The following is a 21,989-nucleotide window of genomic DNA, read 5'->3' on the forward strand; positions in this document are numbered from 1 at the left end:
TCAGGTGCTGCAGAACCCTTGCGGTCCCATATAAATATCCCATAATAATATATACACATACATATACACCGTAGTATTACCCTCATCTATGTACTGTCAGGTGCTGCAGAACCCTTGTGGTCCCATATAAATAACCCATAATAATATATACACATACATATACACCGTAGTATTCCCCTCATCTATGTACTGTCAGGTGCTGCAGAACCCTTGTGGTCCCATATAAATAACCCATAATAATATATACATATACACCATAGTATTCCCCTCATCTATGTACTGTCAGGTGCTGCAGAACCCTTGTGGCGCCATATAAATAACCCATAATAATATATACACATACATATACACTGTAGTATTCCCTCATCTATGTATTGTCAGGCGCTGCAGAACCCTTGTGGCGCCATATAAATATCCCATAATAATATATACACATACATATACACCGTAGTATTCCCCTCATCTATGTATTGTCAGGTGCTGCAGAACCCTTGTGGCCCCATATAAATAACCCATAATAATATATACACATACATATACACCGTAGTATTCCCTCATCTATGTACTGTCAGGTGCTGCAGAACCCTTGCGGTCCCATATAAATATCCCATAATAATATATACACATACATATACACCGTAGTATTCCCCTCATCTATGTACTGTCAGGCGCTGCAGAACCCTTGCGGTCCCATATAAATATCCCATAATAATATATACACATACATATACACCGTAGTATTCCCCTCATCTATGTATTGTCAGGTGCTGCAGAACCCTTGTGGCCCCATATAAATAACCCATAATAATATACACACATACATATACACCGTAGTATACCCTCATCTATGTATTGTCAGGCGCTGCAGAACCCTTGTGGCCCCATATAAATAACCCATAATAATATACACACACACATATACACCGTAGTATTCCCCTCATCTATGTACTGTCAGGTGCTGCAGAACCCTTGTGGTACCATATAAATAACCCATAATAATATATACACATACATATACACCGTAGTATTCCCCTCATCTATGTATTGTCAGGTGCTGCAGAACCCTTGTGGCCCCATATAAATAACCCATAATAATATACACACATACATATACACCGTAGTATTCCCTCATCTATGTACTGTCAGGTGCTGCAGAACCCTTGTGGTACCATATAAACAACCCATAATAATATATACACACATACATATACACTGTAGTATTCCCCTCATCTATGTATTGTCAGGTGCTGCAGAACCCTTGTGGCCCCATATTAATAACCCATAACAATATACACACATACATATACACCGTAGTATTCCCTCATCTATGTATTGTCAGGTGCTGCAGAACCCTTGTGGCGCCATATAAATATCCCATAATAATATACACATACATATACACCGTAGTATTCTCCTAATCTATGTATTGTCAGGTGCTGCAGAACCCTTGTGGCACCATATAAATAACCCATAATAATATACACACATACATATACACCGTAGTATCCCCTCATCTATGTACTGTCAGGTGCTGCGGAACCCTTGTGGCACCATATAAATAACCCATAATAATATATACACATACATATACACCATAGTATTCCCCTCATCTATGTACTGTCAGGTGCTGCAGAACCCTTGTGGCCCCATATAAATAACCCATAATAATATATACACACATACATATACACCATAGTATTCCCCTCATCTATGTACTGTCAGGTGCTGCAGAACCCTTGTGGCCCCATATAAATAACCCATAATAATATATACACATACATATACACCGTAGTATTCCCCTCATCTATGTACTGTCAGACGCTGCAGTACCCTTCTGGCCCCATATAAATATCCCATAATAATATATACACATACATATACACCGTAGTATTCCCCTTATCTATGTACTGTCAGGCGCTGCAGAACCCTTGTGGTACCATATAAATAACCCATAATAATATATACACATAATAATATATACACATACAGATACACCTCATCTATGTATTGTCAGGAGCTGCAGAACCCTTGTGGCCCCATATAAATAACCCATAATAATATACACACACACATACATATACACCGTAGTATTCCCCTCATCTATGTATTGTCAGGTGCTGCAGAACCCTTGTGGTACCATATAAATAACCCATAATAATATATACACATACAGATACACCGTAGTATCCCCTCATCTATGTACTGTCAGGCGCTGCAGAACCCTTGTGGCACCATATAAATATCCCATAATAATATATACACATACATATACACCGTAGTATTCCCCTCATCTATGTACTGTCAGGCGCTGCAGAACCCTTGTGGTTCCATATAAATAACCCATAATAATATATACACATACATATACACCGTAGTATTCCCCTCATCTATGTACTGTCAGGTGCTGCAGAACCCTTGTGGCACCATATGAATATCCCATAATAATATATACACATACATATACACCGTAGTATTCCCCTCATCTATGTATTGTCAGGCGCTGCAGAACCCTTGTGGCCCCATATAAATATCCCATAATAATATATACACATACATATACACCGTAGTATTCCCCTTATCTATGTACTGTCAGGCGCTGCAGAACCCTTGTGGTACCATATAAATAACCCATAATAATATATACACATAATAATATATACACATACAGATACACCTCATCTATGTATTGTCAGGAGCTGCAGAACCCTTGTGGCCCCATATAAATAACCCATAATAATATATACACACACATACATATACAACGTAGTATTCCCTCATCTATGTACTGTCAGGCGCTGCAGAACCCTTGTGGTACCATATAAATAACCCATAATAATATATACACATACAGATACACCGTAGTATCCCCTCATCTATGTACTGTCAGGCGCTGCAGAACCCTTGTGGCACCATATAAATATCCCATAATAATATATACACATACATATACACCGTAGTATTCCCCTCATCTATGTACTGTCAGGCGCTGCAGAACCCTTGTGGTTCCATATAAATAACCCATAATAATATATACACATACATATACACCGTAGTATTCCCCTCATCTATGTACTGTCAGGTGCTGCAGAACCCTTGTGGCACCATATAAATATCCCATAATAATATATACACATACATATACACCGTAGTATTCCCCTCATCTATGTACTGTCAGGTGCTGCAGAACCCTTGTGGCCCCATATAAATATCCCATAATAATATATACACATACATATACACCGTAGTATTCCCCTCATCTATGTATTGTCAGGCGCTGCAGAACCCTTGTGGCCCCATATAAATATCCCATAATAATATATACACATACATATACACCGTAGTATTCCCCTTATCTATGTACTGTCAGGCGCTGCAGAACCCTTGTGGTACCATATAAATAACCCATAATAATATATACACATAATAATATATACACATACAGATACACCTCATCTATGTATTGTCAGGAGCTGCAGAACCCTTGTGGCCCCATATAAATAACCCATAATAATATATACACACACATACATATACACCGTAGTATTCCCCTCATCTATGTATTGTCAGGCGCTGCAGAACCCTTGTGGCCCCATATAAATAACCCATAATAATATACACACATACATATACACCGTAGTATTCCCCTCATCTATGTACTGTCAGGCGCTGCAGAACCCTTGTGGCACCATATAAATATCCCATAATAATATATACACATACATATACACCGTAGTATTCCCCTCATCTATGTATTGTCAGGCGCTGCAGAACCCTTGTGGCACCATATAAATAACCCATAATAATATACACACATACATATACACCGTAGTATTCCCCTCATCTATGTATTGTCAGGCGCTGCAGAACCCTTGTGGCCCCATATAAATAACCCATAATAATATACACACATACATATACACCGTAGTATTCTATCATCTATGTATTGTCAGGTGCTGCAGAACCCTTGTGGTTCCATATAAATAACCCATAATAATATATACACATACATATACACCGTAGTATTCCCCTCATCTATGTACTGTCAGGTGCTGCAGAACCCTTGTGGCACCATATAAATATCCCATAATAATATATACACATACATATACACCGTAGTATTCCCCTCATCTATGTATTGTCAGGCGCTGCAGAACCCTTGTGGCCCCATATAAATATCCCATAATAATATATACACATACATATACACCGTAGTATTCCCCTTATCTATGTACTGTCAGGCGCTGCAGAACCCTTGTGGTACCATATAAATAACCCATAATAATATATACACATAATAATATATACACATACAGATACACCTCATCTATGTATTGTCAGGAGCTGCAGAACCCTTGTGGCCCCATATAAATAACCCATAATAATATATACACACACATACATATACACCGTAGTATTCCCCTCATCTATGTATTGTCAGGCGCTGCAGAACCCTTGTGGCCCCATATAAATAACCCATAATAATATACACACATACATATACACCGTAGTATTCCCCTCATCTATGTACTGTCAGGCGCTGCAGAACCCTTGTGGCACCATATAAATATCCCATAATAATATATACACATACATATACACCGTAGTATTCCCCTCATCTATGTATTGTCAGGCGCTGCAGAACCCTTGTGGCACCATATAAATAACCCATAATAATATACACACATACATATACACCGTAGTATTCCCCTCATCTATGTATTGTCAGGCGCTGCAGAACCCTTGTGGCCCCATATAAATAACCCATAATAATATACACACATACATATACACCGTAGTATTCTATCATCTATGTATTGTCAGGTGCTGCAGAACCCTTGTGGCCCCATATAAATAACCCATAATAATATACACACATACATATACACCGTAGTATTCCCTCATCTATGTATTGTCAGACGCTGCAGAACCCTTGTGGCCCCATATAAATAACCCATAATAATATATACACACATACATATACACCGTAGTATTCCCCTCATCTATGTACTGTCAGGTGCTGCAGAACCCTTGTGGCCCCATATAAATAACCCATAATAATATACACACATACATATACACCGTAGTATTCCCCTCATCTATGTATTGTCAGGTGCTGCAGAACCCTTGTGGTACCATATAAATAACCCATAATAATATATATACACATACATATACACCGTAGTATTCCCTCATCTATGTATTGTCAGACGCTGCAGAACCCTTGTGGCCCCATATAAATATCCCATAATAATATATACACATACATATACACCGTAGTATTCCCTCATCTATGTATTGTCAGACGCTGCAGAACCCTTGTGGCCCCATATAAATATCCCATAATAATATATACACATACATATACACCGTAGTATTCCCCTCATCTATGTATTGTCAGGTGCTGCAGAACCCTTGTGGCGCCATATAAATATCCCATAATATATACACATACATATACACCGTAGTATTCCCCTCATCTATGTACTATCAGGTGCTGCAGAACCCTTGTGGCACCATATAAATACCCCATAATAATATATACACATACATATACACCGTAGTATTCCCCTCATCTGTGTATTGTCAGACGCTGCAGAACCCGTGTGGCACCATATAAATAACCCATAATAATATATACACATACATATACACCGTAGTATTCCCCTCATCTATGTATTGTCAGGTGCTGCAGAACCCTTGTGGTCCCATATAAATAACCCATAATAATATACACACATACATATACACCGTAGTATTCCCATCATCTATGTATTGTCAGGCGCTGCAGAACCCTTGTGGTACCATATAAATATCCCATAATAATATATACACCGTAGTATTCCCATCATCTATGTATTGTCAGGTGCTGCAGAACCCTTGTGGCGCCATATAAATATCCCATAATATATACACATACATATACACCGTAGTATTCCCCTCATCTATGTACTATCAGGTGCTGCAGAACCCTTGTGGCACCATATAAATATCCCATAATAATATATACACCGTAGTATTCCCATCATCTATGTATTGTCAGGTGCTGCAGAACCCTTGTGGCGCCATATAAATATCCCATAATATATACACATACATATACACCGTAGTATTCCCCTCATCTATGTATTGTCAGGCGCTGCAGAACCCTTGTGACCCCATATAAATATCCCATAATAATATATACACATACATATACACTGTAGTATTCCCCTCATCTATGTATTGTCAGACGCTGCAGAACCCTTGTGGTACCATATAAATATCCCATAATAATATATACACATACATATACACCGTAGTATTCCCTTATCTATGTACTGTCAGGTGCTGCAGAACCCTTGTGGCACCATATAAATAACCCATAATAATATATACACATACATATACACCGTAGTATCACCTCATCTATGTATTGTCAGGTGCTGCAGAACCCTTGTGGCGCCATATTAATAACCCATAATAATATATACACATACATATACACCGTAGTATTCCGTCATCTATGTATTGTCAGGTGCTGCAGAACCCTTGTGGCCCCATATAAATACCCCATAATAATATATACACATACATATACACCGTAGTATTTCCCTCATCTATGTATTGTCAGGCGCTGCAGAACCCTTGTGGCGCCATATAAATATCCCATAATAATATATACACATACATATACACCGTAGTATTCCCCTCATCTATGTACTGTCAGGTGCTGCAGAACCCTTGTGGCGCCATATAAATATCCCATAATAATATATACACATACATATACACCGTAGTATTCCCCTCATCTATGTATTGTCAGGTGCTGCAGAACCCTTGTGGCGCCATATAAATATCCCATAATAATATACACACATACATATACACCGTAGTATTCCCCTCATCTATGTATTGTCAGGCGCTGCAGAACCCTTGTGGCCCCATATAAATATCCCATAATAATATACACACATACATATACACCGTAGTATTCCCTCATCTATGTACTGTCAGGTGCTGCAGAACCCTTGTGGCCCCATATAAATAACCCATAATAATATATACACACACATACATATACACCGTAGTATTCCCCTCATCTATGTATTGTCAGGCGCTGCAGAACCCTTGTGGCCCCATATAAATAACCCATAATAATATACACACATACATATACACCGTAGTATTCCCCTCATCTATGTACTGTCAGGCGCTGCAGAACCCTTGTGGCACCATATAAATATCCCATAATAATATATACACATACATATACACCGTAGTATTCCCCTCATCTATGTATTGTCAGGCGCTGCAGAACCCTTGTGGCACCATATAAATAACCCATAATAATATACACACATACATATACACCGTAGTATTCCCCTCATCTATGTATTGTCAGGCGCTGCAGAACCCTTGTGGCCCCATATAAATAACCCATAATAATATACACACATACATATACACCGTAGTATTCTATCATCTATGTATTGTCAGGTGCTGCAGAACCCTTGTGGCCCCATATAAATAACCCATAATAATATACACACATACATATACACCGTAGTATTCCCTCATCTATGTATTGTCAGACGCTGCAGAACCCTTGTGGCCCCATATAAATAACCCATAATAATATATACACACATACATATACACCGTAGTATTCCCCTCATCTATGTACTGTCAGGTGCTGCAGAACCCTTGTGGCCCCATATAAATAACCCATAATAATATACACACATACATATACACCGTAGTATTCCCCTCATCTATGTATTGTCAGGTGCTGCAGAACCCTTGTGGTACCATATAAATAACCCATAATAATATATATACACATACATATACACCGTAGTATTCCCTCATCTATGTATTGTCAGACGCTGCAGAACCCTTGTGGCCCCATATAAATATCCCATAATAATATATACACATACATATACACCGTAGTATTCCCTCATCTATGTATTGTCAGACGCTGCAGAACCCTTGTGGCCCCATATAAATATCCCATAATAATATATACACATACATATACACCGTAGTATTCCCCTCATCTATGTATTGTCAGGTGCTGCAGAACCCTTGTGGCGCCATATAAATATCCCATAATATATACACATACATATACACCGTAGTATTCCCCTCATCTATGTACTATCAGGTGCTGCAGAACCCTTGTGGCACCATATAAATACCCCATAATAATATATACACATACATATACACCGTAGTATTCCCCTCATCTGTGTATTGTCAGACGCTGCAGAACCCGTGTGGCACCATATAAATAACCCATAATAATATATACACATACATATACACCGTAGTATTCCCCTCATCTATGTATTGTCAGGTGCTGCAGAACCCTTGTGGTCCCATATAAATAACCCATAATAATATACACACATACATATACACCGTAGTATTCCCATCATCTATGTATTGTCAGGCGCTGCAGAACCCTTGTGGTACCATATAAATATCCCATAATAATATATACACCGTAGTATTCCCATCATCTATGTATTGTCAGGTGCTGCAGAACCCTTGTGGCGCCATATAAATATCCCATAATATATACACATACATATACACCGTAGTATTCCCCTCATCTATGTACTATCAGGTGCTGCAGAACCCTTGTGGCACCATATAAATATCCCATAATAATATATACACCGTAGTATTCCCATCATCTATGTATTGTCAGGTGCTGCAGAACCCTTGTGGCGCCATATAAATATCCCATAATATATACACATACATATACACCGTAGTATTCCCCTCATCTATGTATTGTCAGGCGCTGCAGAACCCTTGTGACCCCATATAAATATCCCATAATAATATATACACATACATATACACTGTAGTATTCCCCTCATCTATGTACTGTCAGACGCTGCAGAACCCTTGTGGTACCATATAAATATCCCATAATAATATATACACATACATATACACCGTAGTATTCCCTTATCTATGTACTGTCAGGTGCTGCAGAACCCTTGTGGCACCATATAAATAACCCATAATAATATATACACATACATATACACCGTAGTATTCCCCTCATCTATGTATTGTCAGGTGCTGCAGAACCCTTGTGGCGCCATATTAATAACCCATAATAATATATACACATACATATACACCGTAGTATTCCCCTCATCCATGTATTGTCAGGTGCTGCAGAACCCTTGTGGCGCCATATTAATAACCCATAATAATATATACACATACATATACACCGTAGTATTCCCCTCATCCATGTATTGTCAGGTGCTGCAGAACCCTTGTGGCCCCATATAAATACCCCATAATAATATACACACATACATATACACCGTAGTATCACCTCATCTATGTATTGTCAGGTGCTGCAGAACCCTTGTGGCGCCATATTAATAACCCATAATAATATATACACATACATATACACCGTAGTATTCCCCTCATCCATGTATTGTCAGGTGCTGCAGAACCCTTGTGGCCCCATATAAATACCCCATAATAATATATACACATACATATACACCGTAGTATTTCCCTCATCTATGTATTGTCAGGCGCTGCAGAACCCTTGTGGCGCCATATAAATATCCCATAATAATATATACACATACATATACACCGTAGTATTCCCCTCATCTATGTACTGTCAGGTGCTGCAGAACCCTTGTGGCGCCATATAAATATCCCATAATAATATATACACATACATATACACCGTAGTATCACCTCATCTATGTATTGTCAGGCGCTGCAGAACCCTTGTGGCCCCATATAAATATCCCATAATAATATACACACATACATATACACCGTAGTATCCCCTCATCTATGTACTGTCAGGTGCTGCAGAACCCTTGTGGTCCCATATAAAGAACCCATAATAATATATACACATACATATACACCGTAGTATCACCTCATCTATGTACTGTCAGGTGCTGCAGAACCCTTGTGGTGCCATATAAATATCCCATAATAATATATACACATACATATACACTGTAGTGTTCCCCTCATCTATGTATTGTCAGGTGCTGCAGAACCCTTGTGGCCCCATATAAATAACCCATAATAATATACACACATACATATACACCGTAGTATTCCCTCATCTATGTATTGTCAGGTGCTGCAGAACCCTTGTGGTACCATATAAATAACACATAATAATATATACACATACATATACACCGTAGTATCCCCCTCATCTATGTACTGTCAGGTGCTGCAGAACCCTTGTGGCGCCATATAAATAACCCATAATAATATATACACATACATATACACTGTAGTATTCCCCTCATCTATGTATTGTCAGGTGCTGCAGAACCCTTGTGGCCCCATATAAATAACCCATAATAATATATACACATACATATACACTGTAGTATTCCCCTCATCTATGTATTGTCAGGTGCTGCAGAACCCTTGTGGCCCCATATAAATAACCCATAATAATATACACACATACATATACACCGTAGTATTCACCTCATCTATGTACTGTCAGGTGCTGCAGAACCCTTGTGGCACCATATAAATATCCCATAATAATATATATACACATACATATACACCGTAGTATTCCCTCATCTATGTACTGTCAGGTGCTGCAGAACCCTTGTGGCGCCATATAAATAACCCATAATAATATACACACATACATATACACCGTAGTATCACCTCATCTATGTATTGTCAGGTGCTGCAGAACCCTTGTGGCCCCATATAAATAACCCATAATAATATACACACATACATATACACCGTAGTATCACCTCATCTATGTATTGTCAGGTGCTGCAGAACCCTTGTGGTCCCATATAAATAACCCATAATAATATATACACATACATATACACCGTAGTATTCCCCTCATCTATGTATTGTCAGGTGCTGCAGAACCCTTGTGGCCCCATATAAATAACCCATAATAATATACACACATACATATACACCATAGTATCCCCTCATCTATGTACTGTCAGGCGCTGCAGAACCCTTGTGGTCCCATATAAATAACCCATAATAATATATACACATACATATACACTGTAGTATTCCCCTCATCTATGTATTGTCAGATGCTGCAGAACCCTTGTGGTCCCATATAAATAACCCATAATAATATATACACATACATATACACCGTAGTATCACCTCATCTATGTACTGTCAGGCGCTGCAGAACCCTTGTGGCCCCATATAAATATCCCATAATAATATATACACATACATATACACCGTAGTATTCCCCTCATCTATGTATTGTCAGGTGCTGCAGAACCCTTGTGGCCCCATATAAATATCCCATAATAATATATACACACATACATATACACCGTAGTATTCCCCTCATCTATGTACTGTCAGGTGCTGCAGAACCCTTGTGGCACCATATAAATATCCCATAATAATATATACACATACATATACACCGTAGTATTCCCCTCATCTATATATTGTCAGGTGCTGCAGAACCCTTGTGGCGCCATATAAATAACCCATAATAATATACACACATACATATACACCGTAGTATTCCCCTCATCTATGTACTGTCAGGTGCTGCGGAACCCTTGTGGTGCCATATAAATAACCCATAATAATATATACACATACATATACACTGTAGTATTCCCTCATCTATGTATTGTCAGGTGCTGCAGAACCCTTGTGGCGCCATATAAATATCCCATAATAATATACACACATACATATACACCGTAGTATTCCCCTCATCTATGTACTGTCAGGTGCTGCAGAACCCTTGTGGCCCCATATAAATAACCCATAATAATATACACACATACATATACACCGTAGTATTCCCCTCATCTATGTATTGTCAGGTGCTGCAGAACCCTTGTGGCGCCATATAAATACCCCATAATAATATATACACACATACATATACACCGTAGTATTCCCCTCATCTATGTATTGTCAGGTGCTGCAGAACCCTTGTGGCGCCATATAAATACCCCATAATAATACCTTGATTTGAGCTGTTGGACGGCAGGCGGTCGGTCTCCTTCAGGGTACGGAAGTGGATTCTCTGACTGGCCTGGCTCTCGCTGTACAGACCAATAGACTGCACCTGTATTATATAGTCAGTGTCCTCTTCCAGGTCCCACAACACGCAGGCTCGGTTTGTGGTGTTCACCTCTCGTATGAATCTGTGGATCTGCCCATCCTGCCTCTGAGGAGAAAGTAGGGATCAGTAATAAGACAGGGATCCACAGTCTGTAGCTGTACTCAGAAAAGCAGGACAACTGGGGCCTTCTCTAGGAAATACTGTGTTTTCCAGGGGACCCTTCATAGTACAGCCCATATAATACACAGGGGCCCCTATACCTGCTCACATGGGGGCCCCCTATACCTGCTTGTCCGGGGGGCCCTATAACTTCTGTATTCCCCTGTCCTACAGATAAGGGTTAACACTGTCACCCGTCCCCCCGCTGTCCTGTGACACCCCTATACAGGGCCGGATTATAATGGGGGCACAATGGGTCAGTGCCCCTGGGCCCCCTCTAGCTAGGGCCCCCCTGTGGTTGGCATGTATTTTTTTTTTAAACTTTTTTTTATTTTTTTTTTAGCTAAAGGTTTTGTGCATGGGAGTGGGGTAGTGCTGCAGCTTCACCTATCTGCCAATGTGACAATGATTAATGGTGCTGAGCATCGGAAGCCAAGCGTGCAGTGCATTACTGGGAGTGGACACTTTGCACCAGAGGGCAGAGGCTGAGACGTTTGTGCTGAGCTCTGATTGGTGGAGCTCATTACATGCTTCTCAGGCCCATGGATAACAGCAGCAGCAGCCTAGTCATGGGAGGGTTTTTAATCAGAGGCCGCACTGGTACTGTGAGGTCTCCTACAGAGTAAGGTGCAGAGGGACAAACACAGGCTTTTCATGTGGTATATATGTATGTATGTATGTATGTATGTATGTATGTATGTATGTATGTGTATATATATATATATATATATATATATATATATATATATATATATATATATATATATATATATATATATATATATATATATGTACTTGTGCGGCCCGGCACTCCAACTAGACGGTGCAGCTACCTTGGTGCCCTCAGGATCTGGGATGCAGTATAGTAAGGACAAACAGCGGCACTCACAGGATTTTGCAAAAATACTTGTATTAAAACGTGACCAAAACCAACGTTTCGGGGACTAGACCCTTTGTCAATGTGTAGGTAGAACAAACGTGCAGACAATGCAATATATATCCCCCCTGAAGTTACCCATTGACCAAGTTTATACTGCCTTTACTCTGTGTTTTGACAGTGTAATAGTCCCCCATGCAGTTTGCGGCCAGTAATGACAAGTGCAAGGGGGCCCCCCTGTCTTAATCTGGCACTGCCCCTATACCTGCTGTATTCCCCTGTCCTACAGATAAGGGGTAACGCTGTCACACGTCCCCCGCTGTCCTGTGACACCCCTATACCTGCTGTATTCCCCTGTACTACAGATAAGGGGTAACACTGTCACCTGTCCCCCCGCTGTCCTGTGACACCCCTATACCTGCTGTATTCCCCTGTACTACAGATAAGGGGTAACACTGTCACCTGTCCCCCACTGTCCTGTGACACCCCTATACCTGCTGTATTCCCCTGTACTACAGATAAGGGGTAACACTGTCACCTGTCCCCCCGCTGTCCTGTGACAACCCTATACCTGCTGTATTCCCCTGTACTACAGATAAGGGGTAACGCTGTCAACCGTCCCCCCACTGTCCTGTGACACCCCTATACCTGCTGTATTCCCCTGTCCTACAGATAAGGGGTAACACGGTCACCTGTCCCCCACTGTACTGTGACACCCCTATACCTGCTGTATTCCCCTGTCCTACAGATAAGGGGTAACACTGTCACCTGTCCCCCGCTGTCCTGTGACACCCCTATACCTGCTGTATTCCCCTGTACTACAGATAAGGGGTAACACTGTCACCTGTCCCCCGCTGTCCTGTGAAACCCCTATACCTGCTGTATTCTCCTGTACTACAGATAAGGGGTAACACTGTCACCCGTCCCCCGCTGTCCTGTGACACCCCTATACCTGCTGTATTCCCCTGTACTACAGATAAGGGGTAACACTGTCACCCGTCCCCCGCTGTCCTGTGACACCCCTATACCTGCTGTATTCCCCTGTCCTACAGATAAGGGGTAACACTGTCACCCGTCCCCCGCTATCCTGTGACACCCCTATACCTGCTGTATTCCCCTGTACTACAGATAAGGGGTAACGCTGTTACCTGTCCCCCGCTGTCCTGTGACACCCCTATACCTGCTGTATTCCCCTGTACTACAGATAAGGGGTAATGCTGTCAACCGTCCCCCCACTGTCCTGTGACACCCCTATACCTGCTGTATTCCCCTGTCCTACAGATAAGGGGTAACGCTGTCACACGTCCCCCGCTGTCCTGTGACACCCCTATACCTGCTGTATTCCCCTGTACTACAGATAAGGGGTAACACTGTCACCTGTCCCCCCGCTGTCCTGTGACACCCCTATACCTGCTGTATTCCCCTGTACTACAGATAAGGGGTAACACTGTCACCTGTCCCCCACTGTCCTGTGACACCCCTATACCTGCTGTATTCCCCTGTACTACAGATAAGGGGTAACACTGTCACCTGTCCCCCCGCTGTCCTGTGACAACCCTATACCTGCTGTATTCCCCTGTACTACAGATAAGGGGTAACGCTGTCAACCGTCCCCCCACTGTCCTGTGACACCCCTATACCTGCTGTATTCCCCTGTCCTACAGATAAGGGGTAACACGGTCACCTGTCCCCCACTGTACTGTGACACCCCTATACCTGCTGTATTCCCCTGTCCTACAGATAAGGGGTAACACTGTCACCTGTCCCCCGCTGTCCTGTGACACCCCTATACCTGCTGTATTCCCCTGTACTACAGATAAGGGGTAACACTGTCACCTGTCCCCCGCTGTCCTGTGAAACCCCTATACCTGCTGTATTCTCCTGTACTACAGATAAGGGGTAACACTGTCACCCGTCCCCCGCTGTCCTGTGACACCCCTATACCTGCTGTATTCCCCTGTACTACAGATAAGGGGTAACACTGTCACCCGTCCCCCGCTGTCCTGTGACACCCCTATACCTGCTGTATTCCCCTGTCCTACAGATAAGGGGTAACACTGTCACCCGTCCCCCGCTATCCTGTGACACCCCTATACCTGCTGTATTCCCCTGTACTACAGATAAGGGGTAACGCTGTTACCTGTCCCCCGCTGTCCTGTGACACCCCTATACCTGCTGTATTCCCCTGTACTACAGATAAGGGGTAATGCTGTCAACCGTCCCCCCACTGTCCTGTGACACCCCTATACCTGCTGTATTCCCCTGTCCTACAGATAAGGGGTAACATGGTCACCTGTCCCCCACTGTCCTGTGACACCCCTATACCTGCTGTATTCCCCTGTACTACAGATAAGGGGTAACGCTGTTACCCGTCCCCCGCTGTCCTGTGACACCCCTATACCTGCTGTATTCCCCTGTACTACAGATAAGGGGTAACACTGTCACCTGTCCCCCACTGTCCTGTGACACCCCTATACCTGCTGTATTCCCCTGTACTACAGATAAGGGGTAATGCTGTCACCTGTCCCCCCGCTGTCCTGTGACACCCCTATACCTGCTGTATTCCCCTGTACTACAGATAAGGGGTAACGCTGTTACCCGTCCCCCGCTGTCCTGTGACACCCCTATACCTGCTGTATTCCCCTGTACTACAGATAAGGGGTAACACTGTCACCTGTCCCCCACTGTCCTGTGACACCCCTATACCTGCTGTATTCCCCTGTACTACAGATAAGAGGTAACACTGTCACCCATCCCCTGCTATCCTGTGACATCCCTATACCTGCTGTATTCCCCTGTACTACAGATAAGGGGTAACACTGTCACCCATCCCCCCGCTGTCCTGTGACACCCCTATACCTGCTGTATTCCCCTGTACTACAGATAAGGGGTAACACTGTCACCCGTCCCCCGCTGTCCTGTGACACCCCTATACCTGCTGTATTCCCCTGTACTACAGATAAGGGGTAACACTGTCACCCGTCCCCCACTGTCCTGTGACACCCCTATACCTGCTGTATTCCCCTGTACTACAGATAAGAGGTAACGCTGTCACCCATCCCCCGCTGTCCTGTGACACCCCTATACCTGCTGTATTCCCCTGTCCTACAGATAAGGGGTAACACTGTCACCCGTCCCCCACTGTCCTGTGACACCCCTATACCTGCTGTATTCCCCTGTCCTACAGATAAGGGGTAACACTGTCACCCGTTCCCCCGCTGTCCTGTGACACCCCTATACCTGCTGTATTCCCCTGTCCTACAGATAAGGGGTAACACTGTCACCCGTCCTCGGCTGTCCTGTGACACCCCTATACCTGCTGTATTCCCCTGTACTACAGATAAGGGGTAACGCTGTCACCTGTCCCCCGCTGTCCTGTGACACCCCTATACCTGCTGTATTACCCTGTCCTACAGATAAGGGGTAACGCTGTCACCCGTCTTCCCGCTGTCCTGTGACACCCCTATACCTGCTGTATTCCCCTGTCCTACAGATAAGGGGTAACACGGTCACCCGTCCCCCGCTGTCCTGTGACACAATTATACCTGCTGTATTCCCCTGTACTACAGATAAGGGGTAACACTGTCACCTGTCCCCCCGCTGTCCTGTGACACCCCTATACCTGCTGTATTCCCCTGTCCTACAGATAAGGGGTAACGCTGTCACCTGTCCCCCTGCTGTCCTGTGACACCCCTATACCTGCTGTATTCCCCTGTCCCACAGATAAGGGGTAACGCTGTCACCCGTCCCCCCACTGTCCCGTGACACCCCTATACCTGCTGTATTCCCCTGTACTACAGATAAGGGGTAACACTGTCACCCGTCCCCCACTGTCCTGTGACACCCCTATACCTGCTGTATTCCCCTGTCCTACAGATAAGGGGTAACACTGTCACCCGTCCCCCACTGTCCTGTGACACCCCTATACCTGCTGTATTCCCCTGTCCTACAGATAAGGGGTAACACTGTCACCCGTCCCCCCGGTGTCCTGTGACACCCCTATACCTGCTGTATTCCCCTGTACTACAGATAAGGGGTAACACTGTCACCCGTCCCCCTGCTGTCCTGAGACACCCCTATACCTGCTGTATTCACCTGTCCTACAGATAAGGGGTAACACTGTCACCCGTCCCCCGCTGTCCTGTGACACCCCTATACCTGCTGTATTCCCCTGTACTACAGATAAGGGGTAACACTGTCACCCATCCCCCGCTATCCTGTGACACCCCTATACTTGCTGTATTCCCCTGTACTACAGATAAGGGGTAACACTGTCACCCGTCCCCCGCTGTCCTGTGACACCCTTATACCTGCTGTATTCCCCTGTCCCACAGATAAGGGGTAACGCTGTCACCCGTCCCCCCGCTGTCCTGTGACACCCCTATACCTGCTGTATTCCCCTGTCCTACAGATAAGGGGTAACGCTGTCCCTGTCCCCCGCTGTCCTGTGACACCCCTATACCTGCTGTATTCCCCTGTCCTACAGATAAGGGGTAACACTGTCACCCGTCCCCCGCTGTCCTGTGACACCCCTATACCTGCTGTATTCCCCTGTCCTACAGATAAGGGGTAACACTGTCACCTGTCCCCCGCTGTCCTGTGACACCCCTATACCTGCTGTATTCCCCTGTCCTACAGATAAGGGGTAACACTGTCACCCATCCCCCGCTGTCCTGTGACACCCCTATACCTGCTGTATTCCCCTGTCCTACAGATAAGGGGTAACACTGTCACCCATCCCCCGCTGTCCTGTGACACCCCTATACCTGCTGTATTCCCCTGTACTACAGATAAGGGGTAACACGGTCACCTGTCCCCCACTGTACTGTGACACCCCTATACCTGCTGTATTCCCCTGTCCTACAGATAAGGGGTAACACTGTCACCCGTCCCCCGCTGTCCTGTGACACCCCTATACCTGCTGTATTCCCCTGTACTACAGATAAGGGGTAAGGCTGTTACCCGTCCCCCGCTGTCCTGTGACACCCCTATACCTGCTGTATTCCCCTGTACTACAGATAAGGGGTAACGCTGTCTCCCGTCCCCCCCTGTCCTGTGACACCCCTATACCTGCTGTATTCCCCTGTCCTACAGATAAGGGGTAACGCTGTCAACCGTCCCCCCACTGTCCTGTGACACCCCTATACCTGCTGTATTCCCCTGCACTACAGATAAGGGGTAACGCTGTCTCCCCTCCCCCCACTGTCCTGTGACACCCCTATACCTGCTGTATTCCCCTGTACTACAGATAAGGGGTAACACTGTCACCCATCCCCCGCTATCCTGTGACACCCCTATACCTGCTGTATTCCCCTGTACTACAGATAAGGGGTAACACTGTCACCTGTCCTCCTGCTGTCCTGTGACACCCCTATACCTGCTGTATTCCCCGGTCCTACAGATAAGGGGTAACGCTGTCTCCTGTCCCCCCGCTGTCCTGTGACACCCCTATACCTGCTGTATTCCCCTGTCCTACAGATAACGGGTAACGCTGTCACCTGTCCCCCCCCTGTCCTGTGACACCCCTATACCTGCTGTATTCCCCTGTACTACAGATAAGGGGTAATGCTGTCACCTGTCCCCCCGCTGTCCTGTGACACCCCTATACCTGCTGTATTCCCCTGTACTACAGATAATGGGTAACGCTGTTACCCGTCCCCCGCTGTCCTGTGACACCCCTATACCTGCTGTATTACCCTGTCCTACAGATAAGGGGTAACGCTGTCACCCATCCCCCGCTGTCCTGTGACACCCCCTATACCTGCTGTATTCCCCTGTACTACTGATAAGGGGTAACACTGTCACCTGTCCCCCTGCTGTCCTGTGACACCCCTATACCTGCTGTATTCCCCTGTACTACAGATAAGAGGTAACACTGTCACCCATCCCCCGCTGTCCTGTGACACCCCTATACCTGCTGTATTCCCCAGTACTACAGATAAGGGGTAACACTGTCACCCGTCCCCCCGATGTCCTGTGACACCCCTATACCTGCTGTATTCCCCTGTCCTACAGATAAGGGGTAAAGCTGTCACCCATCCCCCCGCTGTCCTGTGACACCCCTATACCTGCTGTATTCCCCTGTCCTACAGATAAGGGGTAACACTGTTACCCGTCCCCCGCTGTCCTGTGACACCCCTATACCTGCTGTATTCCCCTGTACTACAGATAAGGGGTAACGCTGTCACCCGTCCCCCCGCTGTCCTGTGACACCCCTATACCTGCTGTATTCCCCTGTCCTACAGATAAGGGGTAATGCTGTCACCTGTCCCCCCGCTGTCCTGTGACACCCCTATACCTGCTGTATTCCCCTGTCCTACAGATAAGGGGTAACGCTGTCACCCGTCCCCCCGCTGTCCTGTGACACCCCTATACCTGCTGTATTCCCCTGTCCTACAGATAAGGGGTAACACTGTCACCCGTCCCCCCGGTGTCCTGTGACACCCCTATACCTGCTGTATTCCCCTGTACTACAGATAAGGGGTAACGCTGTCACCCGTCCCCCCACTGTCCTGTGACACCCCTATACCTGCTGTATTCCCCTGTCCTACAGATAAGGGGTAACACTGTCACCCGTCCCCCACTGTCCTGTGACACCCCTATACCTGCTGTATTCCCCTGTACTACAGATAAGGGGTAACACTGTCACCCGTCCCCCACTGTCCTGTGACACCCCTATACCTGCTGTATTCCCCTGTCCTACAGATAAGGGGTAACACTGTCACCCGTCCCCCACTGTCCTGTGACACCCCTATACCTGCTGTATTCCCCTGTACTACCATAAGGGATAACGCTGTCACCCGTCCCCCCACTGTCCTGCGACACCCCTATACCTGCTGTATTCCCCTGTACTACAGATAAGGGGTAACACTGTCACCCATCTTCCCGCTGTCCTGTGACACCCCTATACCTGCTGTATTCCCCTGTCCTACAGATAAGGGGTAACGCTGTCACCTGTCCCCCGCTGTCCTGTGACACCCCTATACCTGCTGTATTCCCCTGTCCTACAGATAAGGGGTAACACTGTCACCCGTCCCCCCGGTGTCCTGTGACACCCCTATACCTGCTGTATTCCCCTGTACTACAGATAAGGGGTAACACTGTCACCTGTCCCCCGCTGTCCTGTGACACCCCTATACCTGCTGTATTCCCCTGTACTACAGATAAGGGGTAACACTGTCACCCGTCCCCCACTGTCCTGTGACACCCCTATACCTGCTGTATTCCCCTGTACTACAGATAAGGGGTAACACTGTCACCCGTCCCCCACTGTCCTGTGACACCCCTATACCTGCTGTATTCCCCTGTCCTACAGATAAGGGGTAACGCTGTCACCCGTCCCCCCGCTGTCCTGTGACACCCCTATACCTGCTGTATTCCCCTGTCCTACAGATAAGGGGTAACACTGTCACCCGTCCCCCCGGTGTCCTGTGACACCCCTATACCTGCTGTATTTCCCTGTTCTACAGATAAGGGGTAACACTGTCACCTGTCCCCCCGCTGTCCTGTGCCACCCCTATACCTGCTGTATTCCCCTGTACTACAGATAAGGGGTAACGCTGTCACCCGTCCCCCCACTGTCCTGTGACACCCCTATACCTGCTGTATTCCCCTGTCCTACAGATAAGGGGTAACACGGTCACCTGTCCCCCACTGTACTGTGACACCCCTATACCTGCTGTATTCCCCTGTCCTACAGATAACGGGTAACACTGTCACCCATCCCCCCGCTGTCCTGTGACACCCCTATACCTGCTGTATTCCCCTGTACTACAGATAAGGGGTAACACTGTCACCTGTCCCCCTGCTGTCCTGAGACACCCCTATACCTGCTGTATTCACCTGTCCTACAGATAAGGGGTAACACTGTCACCCGTCCCCCGCTGTCCTGTGACACCCCTATACCTGCTGTATTCCCCTGTACTACAGATAAGGGGTAACACTGTCACCCATCCCCCGCTATCCTGTGACACCCCTATACCTGCTGTATTCCCCTGTACTACAGATAAGGGGTAACACTGTCACCCGTCCCCCGCTATCCTGTGACACCCCTATACCTGCTGTATTCCCCTGTACTACAGATAAGGGGTAACACTGTCACCCGTCCCCGCTGTCCTGGGACACCCCTATACCTGCTGTATTCCCCTGTCCTACAGATAACGGGTAACACTGTCACCCGTCCCCCGCTATCCTGTGACACCCCTATACCTGCTGTATTCCCCTGTACTACAGATAAGGGGTAACACTGTCACCCGTCCCCGCTGTCCTGGGACACCCCTATACCTGCTGTATTCCCCTGTCCTACAGATAACGGGTAACACTGTCACCCGTCCCCCGCTATCCTGTGACACCCCTATACCTGCTGTATTCCCCTGTACTACAGATAAGGGGTAACACTGTCACCCGTCCCCCGCTATCCTGTGACACCCCTATACCTGCTGTATTCCCCTGTACTACAGATAAGGGGTAACACTGTCACCCGTCCCCGCTGTCCTGGGACACCCCTATACCTGCTGTATTCCCCTGTCCTACAGATAACGGGTAACACTGTCACCCGTCCCCCGCTATCCTGTGACACCCCTATACCTGCTGTATTCCCCTGTACTACAGATAAGGGGTAATGCTGTCACCCGTCCCCCCACTGTCCTGTGACACCCCTATACCTGCTGTATTCCCCTGTCCTACAGATAAGGGGTAACACTGTCACCCGTCCCCCGCTGTCCTGTGACACCCCTATACCTGCTGTATTCCCCTGTACTACAGATAAGGGGTAATGCTGTCACCCGTCCCCTTCTGTCCTGTGACACCCCTATACCTGCTGTATTCCCAAGTACTACAGATAACGGGTAACACTGT

General features: G+C 45.5%; 1 protein-coding gene across 1 annotated transcript in view; it reads right to left on the minus strand.

Moving 5' to 3' along the window:
• Positions 1-11,932: 11,932 nt before the first annotated feature.
• The window catches only part of FNDC4 (fibronectin type III domain containing 4), a 47,336-nt gene continuing 37,279 nt past the window's right edge, over positions 11,933-21,989 (minus strand). The window contains exon 4 of the mRNA XM_083175119.1: positions 11,933-12,202. Within this exon, the coding sequence (XP_083031245.1) occupies positions 11,933-12,202 (270 nt within the window). The remainder of the gene's footprint in view (positions 12,203-21,989) is intronic.

Source organism: Crinia signifera, chromosome 3 (assembly GCF_055691185.1).
Source record: "Crinia signifera chromosome 3, ASM5569118v1, whole genome shotgun sequence".
Lineage (NCBI taxonomy): Eukaryota > Metazoa > Chordata > Amphibia > Anura > Myobatrachidae > Crinia > Crinia signifera.